The 17,220-nt window shown below is 65.2% G+C and overlaps 3 protein-coding genes across 4 annotated transcripts in view; 1 reads left to right on the plus strand and 2 right to left on the minus strand.

The window, feature by feature from the left end:
• SLC12A6 (solute carrier family 12 member 6) overlaps nucleotides 1-1,354 on the minus strand; it is a 29,490-nt gene extending 28,136 nt beyond the window's left edge. For both annotated transcript variants that reach the window (XM_075912269.2, XM_075912268.2), the window contains exon 1: nucleotides 1,198-1,354. The gene's annotated coding sequence lies outside the window, so the exon portion shown is untranslated. The remainder of the gene's footprint in view (nucleotides 1-1,197) is intronic.
• Nucleotides 1,355-4,413: 3,059 nt separating this feature from the next.
• NOP10 (NOP10 ribonucleoprotein) lies at nucleotides 4,414-8,159 on the minus strand. The gene is made up of 2 exons (XM_006128280.4): nucleotides 8,001-8,159; nucleotides 4,414-4,703 (listed from the first exon to the last, which is right to left on the minus strand). Exons 1-2 carry the CDS (start codon nucleotides 8,052-8,054, stop codon nucleotides 4,563-4,565), a joined length of 195 nt encoding a protein of 64 aa, XP_006128342.1. The 5' UTR covers nucleotides 8,055-8,159; the 3' UTR covers nucleotides 4,414-4,562.
• An 815-nt stretch (nucleotides 8,160-8,974) lies between these two features.
• Nucleotides 8,975-17,121, plus strand: NUTM1 (NUT midline carcinoma family member 1). The gene is made up of 6 exons (XM_075911976.2): nucleotides 8,975-10,374; nucleotides 11,261-11,389; nucleotides 11,465-11,592; nucleotides 12,280-12,551; nucleotides 14,603-14,719; nucleotides 14,831-17,121. Exons 1-6 carry the CDS (start codon nucleotides 9,935-9,937, stop codon nucleotides 16,694-16,696), a joined length of 2,952 nt encoding a protein of 983 aa, XP_075768091.2. The 5' UTR covers nucleotides 8,975-9,934; the 3' UTR covers nucleotides 16,697-17,121.
• Nucleotides 17,122-17,220: the final 99 nt, after the last annotated feature.

A 17,220-nucleotide genomic window follows, 5' to 3' on the forward strand; every position in this document is an offset into this window, starting at 1 on the left:
CTGGGGTGAGAAGGTAACTATTAAATGTCAGTAGTGCAAGCATGTTCAACAGAGCAAGGGAATATGGCTGCTCCAGAGGATCCCAGGGCCAGGATACACAAACTCCCTTTAGGGTCCTAGTGAAACTCACATGAAAGCACACAGTCGTGCGAGCATGAGGAAATCCCACAATGAGAACACGTGAAGGCTCCATATGGTCCCCATAGAGGGGACAGAATTGTGAAAGTGCATGCATATCACCAATGTGCCTAGGGTACAAGAGAGTGCAAAGCCACAGCAGGAGAGGGATAATGGTGGAAAACTCCCCTCCCCCCAAGGGTGGAGCTGTGATGGGTACACAAAATCCTAGTGAGGAGCAACCCCTCAAGAGAAGGAATGATGGTGCAAGGAATGTGTAAGACCCTTGTGACTAAATCACCAGGACAAGGGTATGCTGCAGCTCTGTGAGGAAAATAGTGCAAGGGATGTGGGTCTGTCGTGCACTACTGGAAGGGGCGTGAGAGCCCCATCAGCAGGTAAGGCACTGTGAACTAGTGCCAGAGTGTGCAACGGGAGGGGGGCCGTGGAAATCAGTGGTGTAAGGCACATAAAGCCCCTGTGAACACCCGTGCTGTGGAGGCCTGAGAAAGCCTTACAAGGGAGCAACAGTGCAAAGGGATGCCCAAACCAGATACGGGGAAACCAACGGTGAAAAGGGCACGCAAGACCCCCGTGCACAGGTAATTTGGTGCGAAGGCTGTGCGAGAGTCCCACGAGGGGGGTGGCATAGGACTCTGCTATGAGGAAGTGACTGTGCAAGGGGCGTGCAAGAGCTGCCCCGTGCTGCTCACTGGTGCAAGGAGCGTGCAAGACAGCAATGGTGCCTGCAAACCACGTATGCGAAACTGATGGTGCACGGAGCGTGCGAGAGCCCCATAATGGTGCTACAGGGAGCACGAGAGTCTGTCACCAGGCCAATGGTGCAAGGGGCGTGCAACCCCCCAGTGGGTGGGACAATGGTGCAAGGGATGTGCAAGACCCCCCCCCCCCCCGTGGGTGTGAGGCGGGGGAGGTGCCCTATGCTGCCCACTTGCGGGGGGGAGGGGGGGTCGCACTGCGCGTGCGCAGCAGCCCCCCTGCCCAGCGCCGCGGCGCCCCCTCCCCTCGGAAAGCGCGGGAAAAGCCGCGGGCGGCCGTTGGGGACCGTTAGCGGCTTACCTCGGGCGCGCGCCGGCGGCTGCTCCGCAGCGTTCCAGCGGGGTCCCCGCGCGCCGGCGCTGCAGCTGCTGCCGGCTCCAGGGAAAGGGGAATGCGCGAGCTGGGTCCCCCCTCCCGGCTCGCTTCCCGGCGCATGCGCACGGCCGAGCCGCTAGGGCTGTTGTTGAGCTCGAGCTCGTTGTTGACGGTGGGGGGGGGGGTAGAAGAGCGGGGTCAGAGGTCACGCTGGGGCTAGGACAAGGCATGCTGGGAGTCGTAGTTTTTCAGACGGGAGGGGCGGGCTGCGGGGGCAAAGGAAAATGTGGGGGAGGGGCAATGATGGGGGGGGTCAATGTGCATGGGGGAGGGGAAAGGGCATTTGTGGGGGATGGTCATTGGGGGTCAGGGTGCATGGGGGAGGGGCATTTGTGGGGGAGGGGCATTGGGGGTCAGGGTGCATGGGGGAGGGGCATTTTTGGAGGAGGGGCATTGGGGTCAGGGTGCATGGGGCTGGGGCATTTGTGGGGGAGGGGCATTGGGGGTCAGGGTGCATGGGGGAGGGGCATTTGTGGGGGAGGGGCATTGGGGTTCAGGGTGCATGGGGGAGGGGCATTTGTGGGGGAGGGGCATTGGGGTTCAGGGTGCATGGGGGAGGGGCATTTGTGGGTGAGGGGCATTGGGGTTCAGGGTGCATGGGGGAGGGGCAATTGTGGGGGAGGGGCATTGGGGGTCAGGGTGCATGGGGCTGGGGCATTTGTGGGGGAGAGGCATTGGGGTTCAGGGTGCATGGAGGAGGGGCATTTGTGGGGGAGGGGCATTGGGGTTCAGGGTGCATGGGGGAGGGGCATTTGTGGGGGAGGGGCATTGGGGTTCAGGGTGCATGGAGGAGGGGCAATTGCGGGGGAGGGGCATTGGGGTCAAGGTGCATGAGGGAGGGGCATTTGTGGGGGAGGGGCATTGCGGGTCAGGGTGCATGGGGGAGGGGCATTTGTGGGGGAGGGGCATTGGGGTTCAGGGTGCATGGGGAGGGGCAATTGTGGGGGAGGGGCATTGGGGTAAAGGTGCATGAGGGAGGGGCATTTGTGGGGGAGGGGCATTGGGGGTCAGGGTGCATGGGGGAGGGGCATTGGGGGTCAGGGTGCATAGGGAAGGTGCAAACACGATGGGGCATTTGGGGCACACGGGAGGGGAAATGCAGGGCCGGGGCATTAGAAGGGTAAATGCGCGGGGTCCACTCAGGAAGGTCCAAGGGTGCCACTCGGGGGGTGCAGAGTGTGTGGTGGGGAAGGGAAGCGGGGGTCACCCTGGCTTCCTGCCCCCAGCCTGCAAGATTTTTAACACCCCCCCAATGTGCAGGGTGGAGGGGACACCCCATTTTCCTTCTCCACAGACAGCCCCCCGAGCTGAGTCCCTGCCTGTAGCATGCCAGGGGATGATGCCGCCTGCAATCCTCTCTCGGCAGGGCCCTAGCCGGGGTCAGCGAGGCCCCGACCCCACCACCAGCCTCCCGATTGCCCCTCCATCCCGACCCACAGTCCCCTGGGATCCCCCTCCCCACAGGTCTGCCATGCCCCTCCATCCCGAATCCCAACCCATAGCCTACTGGCATCCCCCCCACATGCACACTCAACCCACAGCCCCCTGCTATCCCTGTCCTGGCTTCCCCCCACAGCTCCCAAGGGCGAGGCGCTCTCTAGGGCCACGCTCGGGGCCGCGTGGCTGCCCACGTGTCCCGTGCCAATCCCCCCGCCACTGCTTGCAAAGGGGCAGCCGACGGAGCACGTGGGTCGGGTCCCCACCCTTATTCGTGCCCGGCTGTACATTAATCCTCACACAGAGGTTATTTTCAAGCCTTCCCACGGTCATAGAAATTCCCATCTCCACGCCAAGCCGATGCCTGGCATTCCCCAAGAGGTGCTGAGGAGCTGCTGAGCCGGCCGTGTTCCCCATGGATCCCTCCACCCATCAGTGCTGCCCCACAGCCCGGACCCTCGGTGAGAAGCAAAAAGCCTAGATTTTGGTACGCCCGCATCTTGAATACTGCGTACAGACGTGGGCTCATCTCAAAAAAGATATACTAGCCTCAGAGAAGGGCAACTAAAATGACGAGGGGTTTGGAACGGGTCCCATATGGGGAGAAATTAAAGAGACTGGGCTTTTTCAGCTTGGAAAAGAGGCGACGGTGGGGGGATAGGATCGAGGTCTATAAAAATCACAATTGGTGTGGAGAAAGTGAATAAGGAAAAGTTATTTACTTGGTCCCATAATGTAAGAACTAGGAGCCACCAAATGAAATGAATGGGCAGCAGGTTTAGAACAAATCAAAGGAAGTTCTTCACACAGTGCACAATCTGTGGAACTCCTTGCCTGAGGAGGCTGTGAAGGATAAGACTATAACAGGGTTTAAAGGAGAACTAGATACATTCATGGAGGTTAAGTCCATTAATGGCTATTAGCCAGGATGGGTAAGGAATGGGGTCCCTCGCCTCTGTTAGTCAGTGTGTGGAGATGGATGGCAGGAGAGAGATCGCTTGATCATTATCTGTTCTCGTCACTCCCTCTGGGGCACCTGGCATTGGCCACTGTGGGCAGACAGGACACTGGGCTGGATCAACCTTTGGTCTGACCCAGTCTGGCCCTTTTTATGTGTGCTCCAGTGGGGGGAGAGGGCTGGAACACCAGCACAGGCTCCCCAATGCAGGAAGGGGGGGCACGGAGTCTCAGGGGCTGGATCCAAGTAAGCTGGGGGCCACATCCGGCCCTCAGTCTCCCCCCCAGTTTCGAATGACCACTGACAAGAGCCAAATTGGTTCCTGCTTCCAGATCTACTCCCAAAAGCCCCATGCTGTCCCTGTCAACCTCACCAGGGGCGGATAAGTCCCTGCTCTCTGCCCCACACCTTCCCCTGCTGGCTGACCCATCCCGAACCACGTGAGAGATCCCCTAGCGCCGTGGTACGAGTGGGAAGTCCAGGGGGTACCTCCCCACAGCTGAAATTTGGAGAAAACTGAATGTTTGCTTTAAGTTTTACAGCGCATTATTCTTTTGGTACTTTTTACACCCAAAAATCTCATCGCCCGCCCGGCTACGATGAAGTTGTTTAAACAAATGTGTTGCAATGGTGAAACCAACTGGCCTGGCAGCAGCACCTCCAGACAGGTCAATTAGGAATGATTTGGGGGTGTTCCCTGGCAGGCCAGACCAGGAAACGGGAAGGAGCAAACCAGACAGATGATGTGGGATCAAGACAATTTATTTGCTGCCAAGAGGAGCAGGGTTGTGGAGTCGGAGGCTAGACACAGGCGAGGGTCTCGGCGACAGCGGGGGGCCGGCTTCGGGGAGGAGCCTGGCCCCATCTCGGCTCAGCGGTGGTGCCGGCGGACGGCTCAGAGGACGGCCTGCGGCTGCTGCGTCATCAGGACCCCGAAGCGCTTCTTGATGGTGATGCGGTGGCGGGAGTACTTGTCATCCGGGGAGAAGCGGGCGGGGTGGGCGGAGCAGGTCGGCTGGCCCGTGGGGTCCACTTTCTGCCAGGGAGAAAGGGACAGGATGTGTTAAAGCAACCGGGGCCAGACCCATCGTCCCTGGCTAGCCCGGTTCTGCTCCCTGCCCCACAGCAGTGCCGATGCCCCTCATTCCCGACCCCCTGCCCCCTCCAGCCTTGCCAGTGCCCCTCGCTCCTGATCCTCTGCCCCCAGCCCTGCCAGTGCCCTTCACTCCCGCCCCACAGCCCCTGCCCCCAGCCCTGCCAGTGCCCCTCACTCCCGCCCCACAGCCCCTGCCCCCCCAGCCCTGCAGGTGCCCCTCACTCCCGCCCCACAGCCCCTGCCCCCAGCCCTGCAGGTGCCCCTCACTCCCGCCCCACAGCCCCTGCCCCCCCAGCCCTGCAGGTGCCCCTCACTCCCGCCCCACAGCCCCTGCCCCCCCAGCCCTGCAGGTGCCCCTCACTCCCGCCCCACAGCCCCTGCCCCCAGCCCTGCATGTGCCCCTCACTCCCGCCCCACAGCCCCTACCCCCAGCCCTGCCAGTGCCCCTCACTCCCGCCCCACAGCCCCTGCCCCCAGCCCTGCCAGTGCCCCTCACTCCCGCCCCACAGCCCCTGCCCCCCCAGCCCTGCAGGTGCCCCTCACTCCCGCCCCACAGCCCCTGCCCCCAGCCCTGCATGTGCCCCTCACTCCCGCCCCACAGCCCCTACCCCCAGCCCTGCCAGTGCCCCTCACTCCCGCCCCACAGCCCCTACCCCCAGCCCTGCCAGTGCCCTTCACTCCCGCCCCACAGCCCCTGCCCCCCAGCCCTGCAGGTGTCCCTCACTCCCGCCCCACAGCCCTGCAGGTGTCCCTCACTCCCGTCCCACAGCCCCTGCCCCCCAGCCCTGCAGGTGTCCCCCTATCTCGCCCCTCAGCCTCTGCCCCCCCAGTCCTGCCGGTGTCCCTCACTCCCGCCCCACAGCCCCTGCCCCCCAGCCCTGCCGGTGACCCTCACTCCCGCCCCACTGCCCCTGCCCCCCAGCTCTGCAGGTGTCCCCCTATCTCGCCCCTCAGCCCCTGCCCCCCCAGTCCTGCAAGTGCCCCTCACTCCCGCCCCACAGCCCCTGCCCCCCCAGCCCTGCAGGTGTCCCTCACTCCCGCCCCACAGCCCCTGCCCCCCCAGCCCTGCAGGTGTCCCCCTATCTCGCCCCTCAGCCCCGCCCCCCCAGTCCTGCCAGTGCCCCTCACTCCCGCACCACAGCCCCTGCCCCCCAGCCCTGCAGGTGCCCCTCACTCCCGCCCCCCAGCCCCTGCCCTCCAGCCCTGCAGGTGCCCCTCACTCCCGCCCCACAGCCCCTGCCCCTCCAGTCCTGCCGGTGTTCCTCCCTCCCCCCCCCCACAGTCCCTGCCCCCCAGCCCTGCACGTGCCCCTCACTCCCGCCCCACAGCCCCTACCCCCAGCCCTGCCAGTGCCCCTCACTCCCGCCCCACAGCCCCTGCCCCCCCAGCCCTGCAGGTGTCCCTCACTCCCGCCCCACAGCCCCTGCCCCCCCAGCCCTGCAGGTGTCCCCCGATCTCGCCCCTCAGCCCCGCCCCCCCAGTCCTGCCAGTGCCCCTCACTCCCGCCCCACAGCCCCTGCCCCCCCAGCCCTGCAGGTGCCCCTCACTCCCGCCCCCCAGGCCCTGCCCTCCAGCCCTGCAGGTGCCCCTCACTCCCGCCCCACAGCCCCTACCCCCCCAGCCCTGCAGGTGTCCCCCTATCTCGCCCCTCAGCCCCGCCCCCCCAGTCCTGCCAGTGCCCCTCACTCCCGCCCCACAGCCCCTGCCCCCCAGCCCTGCAGGTGCCCCTCACTCCCGCCCCCCAGCCCCTGCCCCTCCAGTCCTGCCGGTGTTCCTCCCTCCCCCCCCCACAGCCCCTGCCCCTCCAGTCCTGCCGGTGTTCCTCCCTCCCCCCCCCCACAGTCCCTGCCCCCCAGCCCTGCACGTGCCCCTCACTCCCGCCCCACAGCCCCTACCCCCAGCCCTGCCAGTGCCCCTCACTCCCGCCCCACAGCCCCTGCCCCCCCAGCCCTGCAGGTGTCCCTCACTCCCTCCCCCCAGCCTCTGCCCTCCAGCCCTGCAGGTGACCCCCTATCTCGCCCCTCAGCCCCTACCCCCAGCCCTGCCAGTGCCCCTCACTCCCGCCCCACAGCCCCTGCCCCCCAGCCCTGCAGGTGCCCCTCACTCCCGCCCCCCAGCCCCTGCCCTCCAGCCCTGCAGGTGTCCCCCTATCTCGCCCCTCAGCCCCTACCCCCAGCCCTGCCAGTGCCCCTCACTCCCGCCCCCCAGCCCCTACCCCCAGCCCTGCAGGTGCCCCTCACTCCCGCCCCCCAGCCCCTGCCCTCCAGCCCTGCAGGTGCCCCTCACTCCCGCCCCACAGCCCCTGCCCTGCATGTGCCCCTCACTCCCGCCCCACAGCCCCTGCCCCCCAGCCCTGCAGGTGCCCCTCACTCCCGCCCCCCAGCCCCTGCCCTCCAGCCCTGCAGGTGCCCCTCACTCCCGCCCCACAGCCCCTGCACCTCAAGTCCTGCCGGTGTTCCTCCCTCCCCCCCCCCCAGTCCCTGCCCCCCAGCCCTGCACGTGCCCCTCACTCCCGCCCCACAGCCCCTACCCCCAGCCCTGCCAGTGCCCCTCACTCCCGCCCCACAGCCCCTGCCCCCCCAGCCCTGCAGGTGCCCCTCACTCCCGCCCCACAGCCCCTGCCCCCCAGCCCTGCAGGTGCCCCTCACTCCCGCCCCACAGCCCCTGCCCCTCCAGTCCTGCCGGTGTTCCTCCCTCCCCCCCCCCCCACAGTCCCTGCCCCTCCAGTCCTGCCGGTGTTCCTCCCTCCCCCCCCCCCACAGTCCCTGCCCCCCAGCCCTGCACGTGCCCCTCACTCCCGCCCCACAGCCCCTGCCCCCCCAGCCCTGCAGGTGTCCCTCACTCCCGCCCCACAGCCCCTGCGCCCCCAGCCCTGCAGGTGTCCCCCTATCTCGCCCCTCAGCCCCGCCCCCCCAGTCCTGCCAGTGCCCCTCACTCCCGCCCCACAGCCCCAGCCCTGCCCCTCACTCCCGCCCCCCAGCCCCTGCCCCCCAGCCCTGCAGGTGCCCCTCACTCCCGCCCCCCAGCCCCTCCCCCCCCCACAGCCCTGCCCCCCAGCCCTGCAGGTGCCCCTCACTCCCGCCCCACAGCCCCTGCCCCCCAGCCCTGCAGGTGTTCCTCCCCCCCCCCAGTCCCTGCTCCTCCCTCCCGCCCCCAGGGTGCTGCCCTGCAGAGCAGGCGGGGCGCACGCCGCTCCCGCGGATCCGGATTCGCTCCCCTTGGGGGGGGGGGTCCCACCTTGAGGGTGTAAACCCGCTCGCCCTGCGCGTTGAGGTAGAATTGCAGGAACATGCTGCGGCCCCAGCGCCCCGCGCCACGTGCGTAGAACCCGGCGGGCAGCTGGCGGAAGTGCGGCCGCAGGGCACGCTGGGAGCTGTAGTGCGCTCTGGCCCCAAGAACGCGCCGGGCGTTCCAGGGCGCTCTACCCCCAGTGCATGCTGGGAGTTGTAGTGCGCTCTGGCCCCAATGCATGCTGGGAGTTGTAGTGCGCTCTGGCCCCAATGCATGCTGGGAGTTGTAGTGCGCTCTGGCCCCAATGCATGCTGGGAGTTGCAGTGCTCTCTAGCCTTAACAAAAGACAGGACTATGTAGCACTTTAAAGACTTACAAGATGGTTTATTAGGTGATGAGCTTTCCTGGGCCAGACCCACTTCCTCAGATCAAAGAGTGGAAGAAAATTGTCACAACCCTATATACCAAAGGATACAATTAAAAGAAAATGAACACATTTGAAAAGGACAAATGACATTTCAGAACAGAAGGGGGTTGGGGGGGAGGGCTAATGATATTAGAGGTGATAATTGGGGAAGCTATCTTTGTAATGAGTAAGATAATTAGAGTCTTTATTCAAACTTAGGCGTAAAGTGTCAAATTTAAGCATGAATGACAGTTCAGAGGATTTTCTTTCAAGCATGGTCTTAAAAGGCCTTTGAAGCAGGATGCAGGTAATCAAGTCGTTGAGGCAGTGTCCTTTCTGGTTGAAATGGCAAGAAACGGTTTTTTCTTTGTGATCCTGTCTGATATCTGTTTTGTGAGCATTGATCCTCAGAAGTGTCTGAGACGTTTGTCCAATGTACATAGCAGACGGACACTTTTGGCACATGATGGCATAAATTGTATTTCTGGATGCGCAGGAATATGTGTTCTTGATCTTATAACGCCGTCTGCTATGTGCATTGGACAAACGTCTCAGACGCTTCGGCAAAGGATCAATGCCCACAAAACAGATATTAGACAGGATCACAAAGAAAAAACCATGGCTCAAATTGCGTCTCTTTTTCTGAGTTTAGGGTGCTGCGTAGACGCACCCTGAGAGGCAGGTCTGACGGCGGTAAACGGACTTAATGGGACAGCGGGAAACTTGGCCACGCCCAAGTGGACACCCAGCTAACTCAAATGCTGCCAGACCATGGCTGTTGCTGGAACAGAGTGTGCCGGACTAGAGAGGTTCAGCCTGTATGCACATTGGGGGTAGTTTTGCCAGGTGTCTCCTATTGGCCCGCACAGTCCGGTATTTGCAGTGTCTGTCCAGTTAAAAAAAACAGAAAATACCTGTTTTTCTCGGACAGAAGGCTGCTTGGGACTTTCTTCCCCTGCCACGTTCGGTATTTTTGGTGAAACTCTCTGGCAACCCTAACTGGGGGCAAGCGGGAATGTAGCTAAAATGTAGCGTTACGCAGTGCAACGTGCCTCAGTGTACCTCACCGGCCATCCGGACTAACTTGCGGAAAGGAACAGCCTAGCGTACGACTGTGTTTTGCCCTGTATCATCGGTGACGGGGTGGGACTGTTCTCCAGCATAGAAGGGGCGGGGCCTTGAGTTGGAGGGGCGGGGTCTCGGGAGAGGGGCGGGGCTCAGAGCCAGCCTCCCCAGGCTGGGATTGACAGGCACCAGGAAAGTTGGAGGAGTGGAAGCGGACGGAGGGGGGGGATTGAGGGGCCCTGGTAGAGCGGGTGCAGGGGAACCCCAGGATCGGGCTCGGAAACCCCCCCCCCCCCCCCCAGCTCAGAACTCCCGATGTCTCTGGATTCCGGAATTGTTTTCATTCGACCCGGCACCTGGGAGCAAGGGGGGGGGGTGAGTTTCCCATCAGCCCTTGCTCTCCGACGGGGGGGGGGCGGGGGCTGCGGACACCCTCTGCAAAGGGACCCCGTGCACCCCCATCCCCGCCATGAGCGCCCCGCCGCCCCCCCTCCTGCTGCCCACCTTCCCTGGCGCCGCCCTGCTCCTGACCTCGCCCGACGCCCCCGGGGGCAAACTCATCGTGAAGCTGAAGCCCGAGGGGGGCCCGGAGTCGGCCCGGGCCCAGACCATCATCCTGACAGGGGCGCCAGCAGGCTGGGGCCCCCCGCGGCGGGACGGGGCCCCCCTCCGGCTCCAGCTGGCCGCCGGGATCCGCACCGTGCTGCTGAGCAAGGCTGGAGAGGAGCCGGGCCCCAGGGAGGCCCCCCCGGCGGCCCCAGCCCGGGCGCCCCCCGCCAGTGACCCCTCGGCCTCCTGCACCTCCAAGGGCGTCTACGAGAACTATCGGCGCTGGCAGCGCTACAAGGCCCTGGCCCGGCGGCACCACCCGGGCACGCCCGACGCCGAGGCCCTGGCTTGCTTCTTCATGTGAGAGCCGGGCTGTGGGGCTGAGTGAGGGGCACCGGCAGGGCTGGGGGGCAGGGGCTGTGGGTCAAAAGTGAGCAGCACCACCAGGGCTGGGGGGCAGGAGTGAGGGGCACCGGCTGATCTGGGGGGCAGGGGCTGTGGGGCAGGAGAGAGGGGCTGTGCTGGGGGAGCAGGGGCTATGGGGCGGGAGCAAGGGACACCAGCAAGGGTGCGGGGCAGGAGCTGTAGGGCAGGAGTGAGGGGCAGGGCTGCGGGGTAGGGTCTGCAGGACGAGAACGAGGGGCACCCGCAGGGCTAGGGGTCAGGAGCTGTGGGTCAGGAGCGAGGGGCACTAGCTGGGCTGGGGGCCAGGGGCTTTGGGTTTGGAGTGCGGGGAGAGGCAGGGCTGTGGGGCAGGGGCTTTGGAGTGCGGGGAGGGGCAGGGCTGTGGGGCAGGGGCTTTGGAGTGCGGGGAGGGGCAGGGCTGTGGGGCAGGGGCTTTGGAGTGCGGGGAGAGGCAGGGCTGTGGGGCAGGGGCTTTGGAGTGCGGGGAGGGGCAGGGCTGAGGGGCAGGGGCTTTGGAGTGCGGAGAGAGGCAGGGCTGTGGGGCAGGGGCTTTGGAGTGCGGGGAGGGGCAGGGCTGTGGGGCAGGGGCTTTGGAGTGCGGGGAGAGGCAGGGCTGGGGGGCAGGGGCTTTGGAGTGCGGGGAGGGGCAGGGCTGTGGGGCAGGGGCTTTGGGTTTGGAGTGCGGGGAGGGGCAGGGCTGGGGGGCAGGGGCTTTGGGTTTGGAGTGCGGGGAGGGGCAGGGCTGGGGGGCCGGGGCACAGGGCAGGAGCGAGGAATAGGGCTGGGGGGCAGGGCCGGGGGGCAGGAGCGAGAGGCTCCCCTCAGCGCTGCCCCCCCCCAGCCCCGTGCTGCGGTCGCTGGGCCGGCTGCGCCCCGAGCTGGCGCCGGAGGAGGGGGTGCCGCGGGCCGTGCAGGAGTGGGAGCGCAGCAGCAACTTTGAGCGCATGATCTTCTACGAGATGGCCGAGAAGTGAGTGTCCCCCCCACGGGGCCGCCCCGGGGACCCCCCCCGCCCCAGCCCAGCCTGACCCCTCCTCTTCCTCAGGTTCATGGAGTTTGAGGCCGAAGAGGAGCTGCAGATCCAGAAAATGAAACTCCTGAGCAGCTCCCAGTTCCAGCCCCTCCCCGCCGAGCCCCCCAATCTCCCCGGCCCCGACGCCGGCCAGCAGCAAGGTACCCCCCAAAGGCCGGTAGGGGAGGGAAAACCCCACTTCCCGCCAGCCCACGGGCCGATCTTCCCCTCCTCCCCCCTTTTTCTTTTGGCACGAGCCTTTCACTTTTGCACGTTTTTTCACACCCCTTCGCACGGCTTTTGCACAGACCCAGCACATTTGCACCCGTGCGGGGTTTTTTCCCTGTCCATAGCACCTTGGACCCTTTTCCTCCCCTTTTTTTCTGTACATACCGAGCACTCGGGCTTGATTCTTGCCCACGCCTGAGACCTACTTGCTTTTTTGCACAGAATCTGCACGTCCTCGCACGTGCCCTTTGATGCTTTTTGCACGGACCTAGAACGTTTGCACTTTTCAGATCTACCTGGAATCTTTGCAGTGTTTGCACTCCCCTGATACTTGGCCCCAGTGGGTGCACCCTGCCTGCTTTTGCACCTACCCAGAATCCTTGCACAATGGTTCACACCCCATCGGCATTTGCACGTGATTTTTTTTCGCACGTGTGCGTGTTTTATTTTTGCTCCCACCGAGCACTTGTGCACACACCGAGAACCTTGCACGCACCCACAAAACCCGTGTACGTTTCCCCCCGTGCAGGATTTTGGGCTGGGTGGAAGGTCTCCAGGACTGGGGGTGCACAGGAGTGTCCCTCTCCGGTCCCTGCATGGTGTCTCCCCTTCCCCGGCAGTGTACATCCCCAAGAAAGCCGCATCCAAGGGGCGCCAGCCGCGCCGCCGCCAGCGCCGCCCGCCTGGCCCGCCGGCCGCGGGGGAGCCGCGGGAGATCCCGCCGGAAGCTGTGCGGCAGTACGCTGAGATCATGGAGGGGCTCCGGCCCGGCTGGGAGGAGGAGGCGGGGGGGCACGGCGAGCCCCAGAGCCCGGCCCCCGGGGCGCTGCCGGACCCAGCGCTGCTGCCGTACGTCGAGCAGCTCTGCGCGGACGAGAGCTTCGTCTGCAAGGTGCGTGCGTCCACCGGGGGGCGCCACATCCCCTCCCCCAGGGCCCTCAGGGCCCAGCACCCAGGGCACACAGACCGGGGCAGGGGAGGGGACCCAGGTGTCCGGGAGAGTCCCAGGCCCCAGGGGGGAAGAGAGCAGGACAGGGGAGGGGACCCAGGTGTCCGGGAGGGTCCCAGGTCTCAGGGGGGAAGAGAGCAGGACAGGGGAGGGGACCCAGGTGTCCGGGAGGGTCCCAGACCCCCAGGGGGAAGAGAGCAGGACAGGGGAGGGGACCCAGGTGTCCGGGAGGGTCCCAGGTCTCAGGGGGGAAGAGAATAGGACAGGGGAGGGGACCCAGGTGTCCGGGAGGGTCCCAGGTCTCAGGGGGGAAGAGAGTAGGACAGGGGAGGGGACCCAGGTGTCCGGGAGGGTCCCAGACCCCCAGGGGGAAGAGAGCAGGACAGGGGAGGGGACCCAGGTGTCCGGGAGGGTCCCAGGTCTCGGGGGGAAGAGAGTAGGACAGGGGAGGGGACCCAGGTGTCCGGGAGGGTCCCAGGCCCCAGGGGGAAGAGAGCAGGACAGGGGAGGGGACCCAGGTGTCCGGGAGGGTCCCAGACCCCCAGGGGGAAGAGAGCAGGACAGGGGAGGGGACCCAGGTGTCCGGGAGGGTCCCAGACCCCCAGGGGGAAGAGAGCAGGACAGGGGAGGGGACCCAGGTGTCCGGGAGGGTCCCAGGCCCCAGGGGGAAGAGAGCAGGACAGGGGAGGGGACCCAGGTGTCCGGGAGGGTCCCAGGCCCCAGGGGGAAGAGAGCAGGACAGGGGAGGGGACCCAGGTGTCCGGGAGGGTCCCAGGTCTCAGGGGGGAAGAGAGTAGGACAGGGGAGGGGACCCAGGTGTCCGGGAGGGTCCCAGGTCTCAGGGGGGAAGAGAGCAGGACAGGGGAGGGGACCCAGGTGTCCGGGAGGGTTCCAGGCCCCAGGGGGAAGAGAGCAGGACAGGGGAGGGGACCCAGGTGTCCGGGAGGGTCCCAGGTCCCAGGGGGAAGACAGCAGGACAGGGGAGGGGACCCAGGTGTCCGGGAGGTCCCAGGCCCCAGGGGGAAGAGAGCAGTACAGGGGAGGGGACCAAGGTGTCCGGGAGGGTCCCAGGTCCCAGGGGGAAGAGAGCAGGGCAGGGGAGGGGACCAAGGTGTCCGGGAGGGTCCCAGGCCCCAGGGGGGAAGAGAGCAGGGCAAGGGAGGGGACCCAGGTGTCCAGGAGGGTCCCAGGCCCCAGGGGGGAAGAGAGTAGGACAGGGGAGGGGACACAGCTGTCCGGGAGGGTCCCAGGCCCCAGGGGGAAGAAAGCAGGACAGGGGAGGGGACCCAGGCGTCCGGGAGGGTCCCAGGCCCCAGGGGGAAGAGAGCAGGACAGGGGAGGGGACCCAGGTGTCCGGGAGGGTCCCAGGCCCCAGGGGGAAGAGAGCAGGACAGGGGAGGGAACCCAGGTGTCCGGGAGGGTCCCAGGCCCCAGGGGGGAAGAGAGCAGGACAGGGGAGGGGACCCAGGTGTCCGGGACGGTCCCAGGTCCTAGGGGGAAGAGAGCAGGACAGGGGAGGGGACCCAGGCATCCGGGACGGTCCCAGGTCCCAGGGGGAAGAGAGCAGGACAGGGGAGGGGACCCAGGTGTCCGGGACGGTCCCAGGTCCTAGGGGGAAGAGAGCAGGACAGGGGAGGGGACCCAGGTGTCCGGGACGGTCCCAGGCCCCAGGGGGAAGAGAGCAGGACAGGGGAGGGGACCCAGGTGTCCGGGACGGTCCCAGGTCCTAGGGGGAAGAGAGCAGGACAGGGGAGGGGACCCAGGTGTCCGGGAGGGTCCCAGGTCCCAGGGGGGAAGAGAGCAGGACAGGGGAGGGGACCCAGGTGTCCGGGACGGTCCCAGGCCCCAGGGGGGAAGAGAGTAGGACAGGGGAGGGGACCCAGGTGTCCGGGAGGGTCCCAGGCCCCAGGGGGAAGAGAACAGGACAGGGGAGGGGACCCAGGCGTCCGGGTCGGCAGCACCACATCAGGGGCTCACACTCCCCACCCCGGCAGGTGGAAGCTGTGATCCACCCCCAGTTCCTGGCCCAGCTGCTTTCTCCAGAGAAGCGGCGCGACCCCCTGGATCTGACCGAGGAGTTGGAGCAAGAGCTGGGGCTCACCCCGAGCCAGGTATCCACCCCCCACGGCCACAGGGGGGAGCCAGAGCGGCGCCCTCCCTTCCCCCTATAGGCAGATCCCTCCCCATCCCCCCGGGTGACTCCATTTCCTTCCTCCTCACAGCTGGTCGAGAAACGTCTTCTAGCCCTCTCCGAAGACGAGCTCAGCCCCCCGGCCTGCCCCGCCTCCCAGTCAGACTCCACCCCCTCCCAGTCGGAGGAGGAGGATGAAGGCCACGGCCACAAGGGACCCACCAGCCGTCGGCCGTCGTCCTGCCGGGGAGGCGGGGCCAAGAGTGAGACGCTGGGGGTGGAGCCACAGGAGGTGCCCGCCCCCACATCCACGTGGACGTCCCCGCGACGTCAACCGCAGCCAGGAAACAACACGAGGCCGGAGGACATGACCACTGCAAGAGGCCCCTCCCCTCTCCAACGTGGAGACCAAGGGAGACTAGTCTCCTCGCCACGGGGCCTCGCGGAGACGGCATCCCAGAAGGCTCAGGGGCATGGCCAAGATGGAGGTCGAAGGCAAGGGGCAGTGGTCACCACAGAGTCCGGCAGCCAGGCTTGGGGCTTGAGGTCACAGGGGGACAATTTGGGAGGACCGGCGAATCTAAAGTCCACTGACCGAAAACAAGATGGCAGCCAAGAAGGGAAGGCCAACGGTCAATTGGAGCCTAGTGCTGGTGGGGAAAATCTAGGAGATGCCCCAACAAGAACGGAGTGTCGTTACCGACAGGACAACTTGATGGACCCAGGCGCTCTAGCGTCAACCCTCAGTGGACATGGGAAACAAGATGGCTGCCCAGGAGACATGGTCAAAACCCAAGGCCAGGCTGGTGGGGAAGCACTGGGAGACGCCCCAGGCATGACCAGTCAAGCCGAGATTGTGAGGTCATGCGGGGCCACCATGATGAAACAAAGAGCTGTCGGGTCAACTCTCAGTGGACGTGGAAAACAAGGTTGTGGCCAAGGAGAGAAGGTCAGAGATCAAAACCAGGAGGAGGCCGACTGGAGTGAAGCCACCTCGACAGAGCACGACCTCCAACAGGGGAGCATGAAGTTGAGTGGGAACCACCTCCAAAGAGAAGGAAGCCCCGCGTCAGCTCCCACAACACCCCGAGAACACAATGTCAATCACGCGGGTCAACCAACCATACTGGAATCGAGGGTGCACGACGCCCACCCTACAGCATTACTACTCAGCAGGGCCAATGGGCAGCCGTTCAGCCTTTCCACGCACCTCCTGGGTGCTGACGGGCAAGGGGAGCATGAATTGTCACCCAGGTCCAACAGTCACAGCCAACGTCCTCCTGACCCATCTCCCCTTGGCCTGCGTGGCCCAAAGAGGCCTATCGAGAGTCAGGGGTCTTCAGAGGCTGGGGCCAGTCACCGAGCAGAGCCAGAACGGAGATTCATGGGGGAATCGGGGTCCAGGCAGCTTCCCCTCCAAGATGGCGGCCCCCATGAAGGCAAGGGCATCAGCACCGCTGCTGGACCTAAAGATGCAGGACAACGTGAGGCAAGAGCCACTCGGGGCGGTGGCCACGGGACTAGGCCAAGGGATGACGGAAAGGAGAGAAGAGAGACCAATTCAGCCATGGGTGACGGCCCTTCCAAGATGGCCGCTGCTAACGGCTCAGCACATCCCCCTGCGGACATGGAGGATGCTGGGAAACATGGTGACAATGAGGAAGACGATGAAGAGCTCTCCGTTTTTTCCTCTCTACTGGCGTCCAAGCTCCGGCTCTCCAGTCCTGAGGTGAGCGCCATCTCGGCCCCGAGGGATCGTGTGACGCCCCTCGGCAGAGCCCTCTCCCCGACTTGGCAGCCCGGGCGATGGGATCCTGCGAGGAGGCGCTCCACCCGGCTATGCCCCAGTGGGGTGCTGAAGGAGCCACTGGCCACAGACCCTGGCATTCGGCACGGCCACAAGAGGAAGGGTGACAATATGGCCGCCAGAAGGAGCAAACGCCTGCGCAGCCAATAAGAGGGGGCGGCCATGATGGGGCCTTGACTCTTGATCCATCTCCAGATCTTTCTGAGTGCCTTAAATCCCTTTGTCAGCCAGTCCCGCCCTCCCCTCAAGCCCCGCCCCTTGGAATGTTGAGGAGGAAATGAAGAGCGTTCATTGGCTGGCAGATGTTCCCCCGCCTCTTGGAATGTTGAGGATGAAATGGAGGGTCCTCGTTGGTTGACAGAGCGCCCCGCCCCTGGGCTCGCTGAGGAGGGAACCGAGGGCCCTCATTGGCCGATACCGCCCAACTTTCAACGTCCCGCCCCCGGAATGTAGACGGTGAAGCAGAGGATGCGGATTGGCTTCCCATTGAGTGGGCGGCACCTTTCGGAAACACAAATGCCGGTAGCAGAGCGATCTCGTCGTTCTCTGGGTCCATTAAAGGGATTTAGACAGACGTTCGGCCCCGCTCACGATGTGTCAGATCTGGCGCCCTCTGGGGCAGAGTTGAGTGTGGGGCCCCACTGAGGGGCATCTCTCCAGAGCTGTACCCCCCT

Source organism: Pelodiscus sinensis, chromosome 30 (genome assembly GCF_052426305.1).
Source record: "Pelodiscus sinensis isolate ZL-2025 chromosome 30, ASM5242630v1, whole genome shotgun sequence".
Classification (NCBI taxonomy): domain Eukaryota; kingdom Metazoa; phylum Chordata; order Testudines; family Trionychidae; genus Pelodiscus; species Pelodiscus sinensis.